At 39.7% G+C, this 14,222-nt stretch overlaps 1 protein-coding gene across 3 annotated transcripts; it reads left to right on the forward strand.

Annotated features, from left to right (window-relative positions):
• Positions 1 to 82: 82 nt before the first annotated feature.
• Positions 83 to 13,916, forward strand: prokr1a (prokineticin receptor 1a). Of its 3 annotated transcripts, none has more exons than XM_042390882.1 (3): positions 83 to 120; positions 6,021 to 6,482; positions 11,553 to 13,916. In XM_042390882.1, exons 2-3 carry the CDS (start codon positions 6,055 to 6,057, stop codon positions 12,250 to 12,252), a joined length of 1,128 nt encoding a protein of 375 aa, XP_042246816.1. In that variant the 5' UTR covers positions 83 to 120; positions 6,021 to 6,054; the 3' UTR covers positions 12,253 to 13,916. The 3 variants fall into 3 exon arrangements, with proteins under 3 accessions (XP_042246816.1, XP_042246810.1, XP_042246825.1); XM_042390876.1 differs by lacking the exon at positions 83 to 120 and adding an exon at positions 1,191 to 1,395; XM_042390891.1 differs by lacking the exon at positions 83 to 120 and adding an exon at positions 3,949 to 4,002.
• The last annotated feature ends 306 nt before the right edge of the window (positions 13,917 to 14,222 follow it).

A 14,222-nucleotide genomic window follows, 5' to 3' on the forward strand; every position in this document is an offset into this window, starting at 1 on the left:
CAGCGATCAGGTTTTCAGTCTGCAGAGAGAAGTTCTGTGTAAGACAGACGCTACTGAGCATGTGCAGGAACCATAAACTGAAAAAAAATATGGACGTGGTCACCGTGACATCACCCGTTGGTTTGTAAACTGCCATTTTGAAGCCTCGAGTGTAGCGATTTGACTGTCGCCATCTTGAATTTGGCCGTTGCCAAATCTAGCTAGCTGCTAGCTTGGTTAGCATGTACTTTACAATCTATGGTTAAGAGTGATCATGCTAATGCTAATGCTAATTTTCGCTAGCAAAAAACAGGATTAAAACCGTTAAAACAAAATGTACTTACTGGAAAAACTGATCATCCGACACACTGATGGTTGTTTTATTACAACCAAACACTGAACAAGACTTTTTTTAGGCGACCAAAATGTTACAATTAATATTTATTGAACCTAAAACACACTGTGAAACAGCAGCAGCTACACCTATACGCCATGGTTACATTACGTAAGCAACGTTGTCGCCATGGTATCGCATTGTCAGTCACAACGTAGCCCCGCCCTCAAGCATACGCTGCTTTATCGTCTATTTTACTCTAAATGGGACCATAATTTACTAAATGAACATCATGTTGCATTGAAGAAGACTTGAAACTATCGATTGAGACCATAAACTCATTAGGAAACAGTTTACTGAGGTAATAAATCAAGAGAGAAGTAGAGTCATTTTCTCATAGACTTCCATACAATCGGACTTCTTTTTGCAGCCAGTGGAGTCGCCCCCTGCTGGCCATTAGAGAGAACGCAGGTTTTTGGCACTTCCGCATTGGCTTCATGTTTCAGCCCCGGAGGTTGCCGCTTGGCAGGAACACTGTTCTGTTTACAGCTTTGCTTTTTAGTGCCAAGGTCCCTCTTTTTGTTACTGTTCCTCCACTGCAGCTCAAAAGGGAAACAAAAAGAGGCACTTTGGCACTAAAAAGACTGTAACATTGAAAGATATCTACTTGATTTGACTCATTTGGACGCTGAAGCTTCATATTAGCTTCAGATAAACTTTTAAAAACATTTTTTGCACAGAAGGAGGACTGTGGATTTTGTCCTCCATCACTTCCATTGTAAGGTCATTATGAAGGGATCTTCTAATGGTCAGTATGAACAGGAGGAATGATTACAGCAAGAAAAACAGCTTTAATGTTCATTTGAGCTCTTGACGTATTGTGAACGTGTCCTTTAAAGCGCGTGGACACCGTTTATTTACTAAATAATAAAGTCTCGTTGAGCTGGATGATCATCAACCTCCTCGTGCCGGTACAGGTGCGCGCGCGCGCGTGCGTGTTGGGTCTCTGTGTGTCGTGAACGCGCCTCGCGGTCTTCTTGTCATTCAGTGGAGCAGAGCGCGTGGAGGAGCAGCAGCATCAGGTCTGTACCCCAAAAAAATGATGTTTTACTTAAAATTTGACTTTTGTCTTCTTAATGTTTGCTGGATTTAAACACGAAATGTCATTTTATATGTTAAATTTCGTTATTAAGCGCAAACTTGCGGTTTAATGTCAGCTGGAGGATCCTGAATGTCGGATTTTAGATTTATGAAATTAAATGCAGATTTTTACCTTTAAATTTTAAGCTTATTCTAATTATTTGTTTTTAGGGTTATTTAACCCTCTCAGACTCACTGCACAGTTATATGTTAAAACCTTAAATAACTGGACATAACTACAGTATGTTCTGTCTGTCGGTCTCATATCTTCACTGCTGTCTGTGTTTGTCTTCATTTTACTGAAATAATATCTGATCTGCTGCTCCTGAGGACTTTCTAATCCAGTGGTGGTTCCCAAAGTGTGGTCTGAGGACCCTAGGAGGTCCCAGAGAGCATTTTAACGCGTTAAAAGTAATAAACATCGTTCATATTGCAGATTTATTTTATTATATTAGATGGACACAGTGATGCATCATCTCACCTTCTATATGAACAGTTACATTAAACTCAGTGAAGTCAAATTGATGATAAAAATCATGACAGAAAAAGATCATAAAACCGGTTTTTGGACAAATTTATAGCTCTACTGTCTAACTGATCAATACATCTGTGTAAATCAGGTTTTAATGTGTGTATTCTGTTGAATACCATGACTTTAATATCAAAGATGATGGAAACAAGACCGTGTTTGTATGACTGACACACTTTACGTTTCAAACACTGTGAGGTGGCTGCTGGTTCATTCATGCCATGAAAATATATAATAAATAAAAGTTGGACAAGTTAAGAAAGATGAAAATAATAATTCTCACAAGTATCTCACATAGAAAATAAATCAATTTTTTAACTTAGTAAATTAAAACTCCCATAAGTCCATCTGTGGAAATTGTCTCTATAATAACTTTGACTTAAGAAGTCAAAGTTATTTTCTGACCTACTGATTCATAATCACAAGAGTCACATACGTTCTTTTCATTTTCAATTATTCATTGATTGGAAATTGATTCATTTTAAATTCCTCATCTAATGAGTTTAAGATGAGACTTTATTGATCCTCATGCAGAGAGGAAATCCACGTTTCAGCGGTACGAGAAGCAGGAAGATTTGTTTATTTGGATCTCTTTTAGCTGACGGATAATCTCAAGAGTCCATCTTAATATCACAATAATACAGTGTTCAGAAATACTGTAGTATATTCACACATAGTAAAATACACAGTATGTGTACATACACACTTCATTTACACAAACACGTCTGTATATCTAAACTGATATCGGAAATCTGACAATAATAGAAATATTTTGACAGAAGATAAAAAGCTATAAATAAGAAATTACAAAAGTGTGAAAATGAAGTAAATGACACTCAAAAGTAGAGCTGCAACTAATGATTACTATCATGGTCTAAAAATCATCAGAAAACTGGGAAATGACCATCATAACATGCACACGGTGACATCATTAAATGTCTTGTTTGTTTCAACCAACAGCCCAAAATCACTGAAATAATACATTTACCATCATATAAATCACAAATCCTCACATTCAAGAACCTGTAACCTGTTGAAAGACAATTAATCAATCGATCTGACAGATGTTTTGGGGCGAATAACCTGATGTGAAGATTGATGACGTCTCTGTGATTGAGGAAGTATTTAACGACCGTATCCATCAGTGTGAATGATGATTCATTGACCTGTAATCTTAAATGTTATTTCAAACCATTTTCTGACTGAATTAAAGCTCCTGCTGTCTCTTAATTTTAGAGCTGCAACGATTAGTCAATTAATTGATTAGTCAGTTGGCAGAAAGTTAATCAGCAACTATTTTGATAAGCTAATAATTGTTTTAATCAGTTTTTAAGTAAAAAAGCCAAACATTTGCTGGTTGTAGCTTCTTATTTGTGATGATTTGAAACTTTTCTGTGTCATACATGACAGTAAACTGAATATCTTTGGATTTTGGGATCTTAGAAACAATAACAGGCATTTTATACTATTTTCTGACATTTATAGACATCTTTTTCATCTTTTTTTATTTCCGTTTGTGTGTTTTATGGATTGTCCTCGTTTTTATTTCATTTTCCTTCACTGCACTGGTTTCACCTCTGTATCCACTTCTGACTAAATAAACTTCCTCTTTTGGAAAGTAAAGTTAAATTTGAATTTGCCATCAGTTCTTTTAATGATATGACAGTCTGATAAAACTCTTGTGTTGGAGCAGTAAACGTGTCACAGTCAGGGTTTTTAACGTCAGCGCTGAGACGCAACATTCCCCAACCTTTGGCCAAATCTAACAGGCAAGCTACAGTAACAGTGTCGCCTAGCGACTCCATCAGCAAAACTATGAAAATGAGGCACCTAAAAACTCAGATCCAACATTTCTGATGTTACACTGACCGGCCAAAGAGCTGTCTGTTTGTCAAACACTAAATCTAATGTCTGCATGTGTGTTAGGCCTGTAGACTGATGACCTGTCCATGGTGTAACACACCTCTCACCCAATGCATGCTGGGATCCAGAGGCTCCGCCACCCTGAACAGGATGTGTGGTAATAGAAAATAGATGGATGTTAAAGCATAATTTTGATAATCTACATTTTTCTTCTTGACATCAAACCGTATAAAAGTTTAAGGACTTCTCACCCATGTTGGCTTAACCCTTTCATGCATGGTGTCCACTACAGTGGACAGATATTTGGAAGCCATTTGACCCATTAAAGTTGTAGTACCATGCCCCAACTACCAGGTGTTGAACCCCCAAAGTGTTGTCTACAATTCCATCTGAATATCATTTTTGACTCTCTCTGTGATTTTGTGATATTGAATCATAAATTCAAGGTGGGTGAAGGAAATGCACCAAGTAGCTCAGGAATATCTGTTAAATACTTTTATTCTCAGAGAAAAAAAAACAGGTAAAAAGTATTTTTCAACTAAATAAGATGTTTGAAATACTTTTATCAAGTTTTTAATAATATTTTTTTTGCACATTATTTTTTGTGACTGAAAATATATCTGTCCACTCCAGTGGACATCATGCAATAAAGGGTACATTCTGTCTATTGGGCCTCGGTCTTGTTTTTCAAATATCTTCTCTATTGTTGTTGTTATCTAAAGTTCCTATGTGTTTTCATACCATTTACTCTTAGTAATAAAATAATATATATATAAACATATATATATATATATATATATTGCCTATATAGATTTCCATAAATCACTTTTTACTCTGTTGATGCATGGTGTCCACTACAGTTGACACATTTCAAAATTCAATATATTAAAAAAAAAGTTACTGACACGATTTTTCACTTGTTTAAGAGTAAAAATAAACAATAATTTTTTTTTTACTTTGTGATTTAATAATTCATGCATGACAGGGTTAAAGGCCAACCAAAATTAAATTGTATTTGTTTTGTCTGCTACAAGAACATATCTGCTCTCTGAAAAGGGCACCGCTAACATCCGTTAGCAGACTTGATAGCAGCACATTAAACAGCATATAAACATACCTGCAAATGTCACTTCAGACCCATTAGATGCTGGTTTGTTCTTACTCTTCATTATCTCTGCTTACAACACGCTGTCTGTCTACAATTTGTAGCCACAGCAGCTTGTTTACTTTGTCTACATTCTGTACAGTGTAACACTGGTAGCCTGCCAGCTGCTGTCAGTCAAACACAGACACTGACACGCCCCCTTAGCTGCTGTCAATCAAATACAGACACTGACACGCCGCCCCAGCTGCTGTCAATCAAATACAGACATTGACACGCCCCCCTAGCTGCTGTCAATCAAACACAGACACTGACACACCCCCCTAGCTGCTGTCAATCAAACACAGACACTGACACACCCCCCTAGCTGCTGTCAATCAAATACAGACACTGACACACACCCCTAGCTGCTGTCAATCAAACACAGACACTGACACACCCCCCCAGCTGTTGTCAATCAAACACAGACACTGACACGCCTCCCCAGCTGCTGTCAATCAAAGACAGACACTGACACACCTCCCCAGCTGCTGTCAATCAAAGACAGACACTGACACGCCTCCCCAGCTGCTGTCAATCAAAGACAGACACTGACACGCCCCCCCCGAGCTGCTGTCAATCAAACACAGACACTGACACGCCCCCCCGAGCTGCTGTCAATCAAACACAGACACCGAACCCACCCCCCACCCTCACTCTAATACATTACATACATGACATTACTTTCGACTGCAAAGAAGGAGGATTAAATGTGGTTTCATTTGGACTTTAAAAGTTGGGATTTAAAGTTAATTCTTGACCTTTAACAAAACTTGACCAAAAGCACCATTTAGTAGTTGCTCTGGGGCCTTTGATTTTATCAAATGATCTTTTCCAGCAAATGTCAACTTCCAAGCCAACATGGACGAGACATCCTTACTAACCTTAGTTTGTATGCAGAAAAATGGAAATTTGTAATCTATAATACCATGACAACAAACTCCCGCTGCTGCTGAGGATCATGTGATATGATCAAAAGCTGATGAGCAGACAGTGTGTTGAGAATGTTAATTTATTTTCTTCTTTCCCTGCAGAGACTCTCATCTGAGCATGCTGACCTGATCCAAAATGGGTGACCCGACCAACAACAGCTTGGCTCTAGCGGACTACTTACTGGGCAGCGAAAACCTGGACTACGAGATTCCTCTGGATGAGATCCCGGACACCACGCAGGGCCGGGCCTTCTTCGTGGCCACCATCGTCATCGCGGTGGTGTTGGTGGGCATCATGCTGATCTGTGGAATTGGGAACTGTTTGTTCATCGCCAGCCTTGCCCGCTACAAGCAGCTCCGCAACCTGACCAACCTGCTGATCGCCAACTTGGCCGTATCGGACGTGCTGGTGGCGGCGGTGTGCTGCCCCTTCCTGCTGGACTACTATGTGGTGAAGCAGCTGTCGTGGGATCACGGCTTGTTGCTCTGCGCCTCCACAAACTACCTGCGCACCGTCTCGCTCTACGTGTCCACCAACGCTCTGTTGGCCATCGCTGTGGACAGGTGAGTCTCCCTGTAGTCCAGGTTTAGTCAACAGGATTATAATTAATACATCCACCAAGGAGGTTATTGATTCTGTTTGGTTGTTTTTTGATTGGTTGGTTCACAGAATATCTCATAAATTGCTGGTTTACTGTAAATTAAATCTGGCAGAAAGTAAAGGCCTCAGTATAAAACTGACAGATCTTTAACGTGGTCTTAAACCTCCCCTCACACAACGCCTCCAACATTTTTGGTAACTTTCCGAACCAGCTGTTCATCTCCAATTTGTATTTTCTTTTGCCAATTCACTTGAAATTTGATTAAACTACATTTGGAGGGAACTTGACATAAAAAGGACTATTGCTGAGAACTTTAATTGCTGTGGATGTTTTTCTCTCCATTGGACTGAAGAACAATGAGTCAGTTCTGATCAAACTTGCTTTTTCAAACAGTATGTTTGGATTGTACAAGAGAAAACACTATTCAATGGGATGAATCCCAGGCTGACATCTACACTGTGGATGAGACACAGTGGCATATGGGGCTAGTGCTGTGGTTTCCAACTGTTGGAAACTGCACTTGAATGAAGCAATGGTAATGTTAATTTTTACCCTTCATCGTATGTTACGGCCATGATGTGGATTTGTGTTGTGAACAGTTCAATCAAATTTGTCTTATTTCATAGATTTTCCTGAAGAGGTGAAAGCACCCAGTATTTAACAAGAAAAATGTCAGGAAGCACCCAGTTGGAAAACCATGTAGATCTTGTAAAACCACAGTAGTAAGAAATTAAACCATCAACTAATTAGGGTGCTAAAATAAGTTTTATAGTACTGGGGTGGTGGCATTTGAGGAAAAGTAATGGGGTCATTAAAGGGGACAATGCTTTTTGTCATTTTTTTTACATGCTGTTACGATGATAATGGTCAAAGTTTCAAAAACTTGAGGTTAACCTATATAAAACGTATATAAAAATGCTTCCTGTAAGACAAAAGGCAACCTGCTCTAAACACTTCATTTGCAAAGTTACCTCTACTTCCTCCTTGTGACGATGTCAGATCTTCCACACATGTATCTGCTCTGTAGCCTTGTTGCTAAGTTTGTTGCTAAGGTTTTTCCATGTGTTGTTTGCGTTGTCCACTCGCATATTTTGGATCAAATTCAGGCTCCAACATGTACGGATGGATTTGAGAAGTTGACATTTGGAGTAAAGAAGGAGAAAAAGAAGTGAAATCCTGCTACTATAGTTTGTTTACGTAGCCTCCGGAGCCGGAGGAAGCTTCCTGAAGCTGACCAATCAGAACAGAGTGGGCTCATCAGGAGGGCGGGCCTTAAAGAGACAGGAACTAAAACGGCCTGTTTCAGACAGAGGCTGAACTGAGGGGCTGCATAAAGGACCAGTAGAAGATAAATAAGGAGTTATTAACTGGAAATCATGCAAAGATATTCCAGTAGAGCCCCAGAATATGAATACAGAGCTGGACATGTGAAATGTTTTAAATCAAAAGGGTTCATCCTTTGAGAAGCAAGAATGTGATCAGGACAGTTAATGGAAATCTGCCTGTTTCATGTTGATATTTCATTAGGATTTATCTTCTGGGGATGATAAATATCCCAAGTAAACTAACTGATATCTGTTGAGTAGTTGTGCAGATGTTAAGTAGTGTCACAGGAAATTTTTATCTGTATGTTTCTTTTTACTTTTCCTTCCACATTTTCTTCTTTTCTCTATTTCCCTTCCCCCACATTACTCTTTTCTTAGATAATAAAATTCTCATTACTTTCCTCCACTTTCATCTTTCCTCCTCCACCCTTGTTTCCCCACCTCCATTAACAGCACTCTGCTGTCTCCCTCTTTACCCTCTCTCTCTCTGTTTATGTGTGTTCCACTTAACACCTTCATGCTTATTCCTCCTGCATGTAGATGACTGTCAGCTGTGACCAGATCATGTTTACGGCATGTATATGTGCGTGTGGGAACAGACGAACGCCTCATTCTGGTTTGTTTGTGATAACCATGGTTTGTGTAAAAGCTGTGCAAGATGTGAAACACGCCTCCTCTGCAGTGCTACAGTAACTGCAGCACTGAGGAACAAACTGTACATAGAAAACATTTCATGAGGGATTTTAGCCACGTAAGCTGTGCTGCTTTAAGAATGAAGATGTTGGTCCGACTGTCTGTTCAACTCTTTGGTCCAGAATGATTTTTTTTAACATTTTTATTTCACAGTTTCAAGGAACACAGGAACACATAGAGGAATACAGAAAATAAGACAAAAATAAATAGATTAAAAATAAATAAAGATAAATACAGCAGTGGAAGAAGATCCTTTACTTAAGTAAAAGTACCAATAAAACAATGTAAAAATACTCCATTACAAGTAAAAGTCCTGCATGAAAAATCCTACTTAGGTAAAAGTACATAAGTATTATGAGCTTGATGTAGTTAAAGTATTGCAGTAAAAGTACATAAGTATTATGAGCTTGATGTAGTTAAAGTATTGCAGTAAAAGTAGTGGTTTGGTCCCTCTGACTGATATATTATTATATATGACATCATTAGATTATTAATAGTGAAGCATCAGTGTTAGAGCAGCATGTTACTGTTGTAGCTGCTGGAGGTGGAGCTAGTTTACACTACTTTATATACAGTTAGCTAGTTTAGTCCAGTGGTTCCCAACCTAGGGGTCGGGCCCCTCCAAAGGGTCAGCAGATAAATCTGAGGGGTCGTGAGATGATTAATGGGAGAGGAAAGAAGAAAAAACAAAGTTCTGATACACAAATCTGTTTTCAGTTTTTGGACTTTTTCTCTAATCTTTGATTTTTGCTGAAATATTGGATCATTTGAACATTTATTGAAATGAAAGCATGTGAGAAGTTTAGAGGGAAAAATCACTATTTGGTGGAGCTGTTAACAACTCATAGACATGTGAAATGTGACCCCGACTACACACTGCTTTTTGTAAGACGTCAAAAGCCAAAAAGGTTGGAAACCACTGGTTTCATCTTTAACAATGTGTTGTATTTTAAAAGCTTGTTATATTATCCATTGTGTCAAATGTATCATTCAGCTGAATGGGAAAAATGTTCACATCAGCCTTCTGGTTGTAGTTCCTCGTCAGAGATATTAGAAATTTCTGCTGCAATATCTCCCAGTTAATGAAAAGAACCACAGAAGTGTTGATAGTTGTGGTAAAACGGCTGCATCTACTGGCAGTTACATCTAAATAATAACCAATATTGACTCTAATTTAATGAGCTACAGTTCAGCTTTTTAAATCTGGTTTCACTTGATAACAAGCTGCTAAGCTTTAGTAGAGCATCATATAGCTATCCCAATCCATGTTTACCTTCCTGTGTGTTTGTCAGTCACTTGTGAAGCATTTTGAATTGCATTCGACTTGTATGAAAGCTGCTGCTTGGGTTGATTGATTGATAGATCACTATTATTAGCATGCAGCAGGCAGACCTCTGTTCAGCTGAACTTTCTCATTCAGTTTTCAGAGCCTTGTCAGTCAGCTTTGATGACACATTTTTAAACCTCAAAACAAGTATTGAAGCAGGTGATATTGTGCAGGACGTCTGGGTTTCTCCACGTCAAACAGACCTCAGGACTCTGAGGACGGTCTGACCAGAGATGATTTATCTTCTGCTGTGATAAAAGATGCTTCTGGGCTTCCCCTAAGCTTCTGAATTAAATCCATCGTTGGCTTTCACCAATGATTCATTTATCATGGCTGACATCCCTACCCTGTTTAAATAGCATCTGCAGAGCGGAAAGATGGATAATCACTATGTATCTGTGTTGTAAGAGTTGTTCCGGTTTCCCAGAGAGTCTCTGAGTGTTCACAGCCAAACATCTGGCAGCGTGTCTGATTGTGTCCTTCTCAGATCTGGATCAAGGGTACGAGACTTCTGCAGCTGATAACAACAGAGAACATCAGATCTGACAATCATGAGCTCATTACAGTGTTCTGGTTTGCTTCCAAAAGGAGACACCAACAGTGTGCAACACTTACATCAAATACAGCTTTCAATGTTGATTATTACGCCTCCTTTAAAAGCGAAAAACAATTCTGAATCAAGTCAAACACCCACATGGTTGTCAGGCAGAAAAAACAACTTCAAACAAGTCGTGTCTGCATGTGATGATGTCTTTAACTGGCAGAAAAAAGATAAAAGCTTAAACAATTACTCTAATAGTCTGATAGATAGAAAAAAATAATTGAAAAATGTGAATATTTGCTGGTTTTCTCCAGAAACAGTTAATGAATCTCATTTAAATATGTCTTTTTTCATTATTTCTGACATTTTTTGACTCATTTCATCAGGAAAATCATCAGTAGTTTGTTCTGTTCTGTTCTGATTGGTCAGCAAATAAAAGAAAATCACAAAAAGCATTGTCAAATTTTCCCTTAAAGACAAAAAAAACCCATCTGTTTTGCTTTTATTTACACATACACTGTATCTACTTGACAGAATATGGGTTTAGCAATCAAAGTTTTGAATGAGGAGAGTTGATTTTTGTGATTAATGCAATGATATTTCATTTCTCTTGGAAGTGAAAATCAACATTTGTTGAGGAGAGAAACAGAGAAAGACTTTCGGCAATTATACCCCAATGTGTTTAATTTTCAGTTGGACTCAAGAAAAGCACTTGAAATGAATGATATAAAACTTAAGTTTATTTGGAATAGGGCTGCAACCGAAGATTATTTTCATTATCCATTAATCTGCATATTATTTCCTGGATTGGTTGATCACATGTGAGGAACAAATGTTTCACACTTGTTTAAAAAATGATTAATTGATCATCAAAATAATTTCTAATTTGGAAAGCTTTAGCACTGCTTGCTTTGATAGATGTAGTTTTGCCGGAGTCAAGTTTGTCAAATCTCTACAACGGAGGTGGTGAGTGCAAAGTTAGTATGATCCATAGTCCATAGTCAGAATGGACACAATTATGAGAATAATTGGCAAAATTTGAAAAAAATGGAATTTTCCTTTGATGAAAATAAATCAAATCAACCACATCTGTTTGTCATAAAAGATGAGACCACACTCAGCCCACTGCTCTCTCTCTGTCTGCAGGTACATGGCGATCCTCTACCCTCTGAAGCCTCGTATGAAGCACCGGACGGCCTACTGCGTGATCCTGACGGTGTGGATCGTCCCCATCTTCATCTCTATCCCGTCTGCCTACATGGCCTCTGAGACGACCTACCCTCACGTGGAGGGTCAAACCCAGAAGACCTTCTGCGCCCAGATCTGGCCCGTGGACCAGCAAGTTTACTACCGCTCCTACTTCCTCCTCATCTTCGTTCTGGAGTTCATGGGCCCTGTGACCGTCATGTCCGTATGCTACATCCAGATCTCCAGGGACCTGTGGTTTAAGGATGTTCCGGGTTTCCAGACGGAGCAGATCCGGAAGCGGCTACAGAGGCGACGGAGGACGGTGGTGGTGTTGATTCTGGTGCTGGTCGCCTACGTCCTGTGCTGGGCGCCATATTATGGCTTTGCCCTGCTGCGGGACTTTTACCCCACCCTCATCTCCAGGGACAGGAACTCGCTGGTGGCTTTCTATATCATCGAGTGCATCGCCATGAGCAACGGGATCATCAACACGCTCTGCTTTGTGAGTGTCCAAAACAACACCAAGCGCCTGAAGAAGGCGGGCAAGTTCCCGCTGAAACTGGTGACCTTTGTGGCTGCCAAGTCAGTGGATGAAGGGGAGGCACGCACCTCATCCCTCCGAGTGACGGAGGATGCGGAAGGAGGTCGGCTGAGGTAGACTTTGAACGTTCAAGCAGCAGCTTAAACATCAGGAATCACATCATAGTGGCGCACAAAAGGAATCATATTACCAGCTGGAGCGCCAGAACATGTGCGTTGAAGGTGGGAGATACCGGCTGAGCTTCACGAAATAACGAATCCAGAAATAAAAAGATGAGGCAGCTGCTCTGCATCCGGAGGTTCCAGCAGCTCCAGGTATCTGGAGAAGCTGTACTGTGTCCGCAGCGTCCAGAGTTCCCACGCTTTTCATGGAGTTATCTTTAAGGATTCATCCGATAAAGTTGCAGGGAATTAATGGACACAACACTTGGATAGACATGAAACTCTTCTGAATCATCAGCACATGACAGTGAAACTGAGACTGAGACTTAAAAAGTCAAAAGGTACAAGACTGTGTACATAACAACTTTAGGAAAAAGTCAACTACAAATCACAGAGAGCACCGCTGCAAGAAACATCCAATCAGAGAGCTTCTCTGAGATCCTGTTTCCAGTCAGCTGATTAATTCATATTTTGGATCAATGGTGACAGTTACAGTCACAGTGACGAAATACTCTGGAAATGCCACAACTCTGATTTCACAGCACTGGCAGGTGTCTTCAGCTGCTGAGGCTCATGGGTACTGTAGTACTAACAGGAAAGAAGAGGATTTCTCATAAACAAACACAGATGTTTATAACTGACATTATAGAATGGTTCAATGATCCAGGAGACTCCTGAGTCTGAGTCTATGCTGAGGAACATTGAGATGCAAATTGAGTGCAAATTTCAGTCGGAAAAATATGCTCATATGTCAGAGTGAATTCCAGGGCGTCATTTTCTTGCACATTACTGGACCACTCATTGCTTTTCAGGATATTTTTGGTGTATTTTGGCATTTTCCAGGACTTTTTCCACGAAAACATCTTTTCCATTGACAAAAACCTTCAGTGCCATTCTTTACTCTTCTTTCAATGATGAAATACTCTCCAGTTCTGATATAACTGATGCTATAGCAGCATCTACACTGCCATTGTTGTTTTGAACGAACAGTCACTTCTCGCTGTTGTCACACCTAAACCACGCCTGCAGCTGCCAGAAACCTGACAAGATGGATTCTCGTATGATCTCGCAAATCCAGCTGCCTCACAAGGTAACAAGAATCCTGCCAGTTTGACGTCTTAAAGCACGGGGACAAAGGTGTGTTTCAATGACGATGATGCATTACATCACAGCATCAAAGCTTCAGTGGAGACACTGTGGACTGTTTTTGTGTTACATGTGGGAAAACCACCTGGGGGATTTTTGCATGTGTGAGAAAAATTCTTGGATTCTTGTTACTTGTTGTAAAAGTTTTTACTGTGTTTGTACATAAGAGAACTTGCAAATGTTTGCTGTTTAAAGGAAAAGTCTGGTGAAACTCCATATTTTTAGCAATGGTATTCAGTTTTAGCCAGTCATGTTCCCCAGATGATGGATTCTACTATGATGATCCCCTGAATGTTCCTCTAGTGCCACCTTGAGGTTGACACTTTTGTCTTTTACTGAAATATCTCAAGAACTATTGGATGTATTGCCATGAAGTTTGGCACACATTCAGACAAGTGACATATCAAAGGAAAAACCAACATAAAGTGTCTTATTAAGGTGTTGGACCACCAGAACAGCTTCAGTGTGCCTTGGCATTGATTCTACAGTGTCTGAACTGTTCTGGAGGGATGAACACCGTTCATCCAGAAGATAATCCCTCATTTGGTGTTTTGATGATGGTGGTGGAGAGCGCTGTCTAACACGTCAGTTCAAAATCTCCCAATTGGGTTGAGATTTGGTGACTGTGAAGGTCATAGCATATGATTTACATCATTTTCATACTCATCAAACCATTCAGTGACCCTTTGTGCCCTGTGAATTGGGGCATTGTCATCCTGGAAGAGACCCCTCCCATCAGGATAGAAATGTTTCATCACAGGATAAAGCTGATCACACCAC

The sequence above is a fragment of the Thunnus maccoyii genome, chromosome 2, assembly GCF_910596095.1.
Source record: "Thunnus maccoyii chromosome 2, fThuMac1.1, whole genome shotgun sequence".
NCBI lineage: Eukaryota > Metazoa > Chordata > Actinopteri > Scombriformes > Scombridae > Thunnus > Thunnus maccoyii.

What these genes read in the sequence shown, in the direction of transcription:
- prokr1a (XM_042390882.1), top strand. Translation starts at nt 6,055, where the DNA reads ATGGGTGACCCGACCAACAACAGCTTGGCTCTAGCGGACTACTTACTG. An exon ending in TTGGCCATCGCTGTGGACAG is followed by an intron (nt 6,483 to 11,552) that starts GTGAGTCTCCCT and finishes CTCTGTCTGCAG; the next exon opens with GTACATGGCGATCCTCTACC.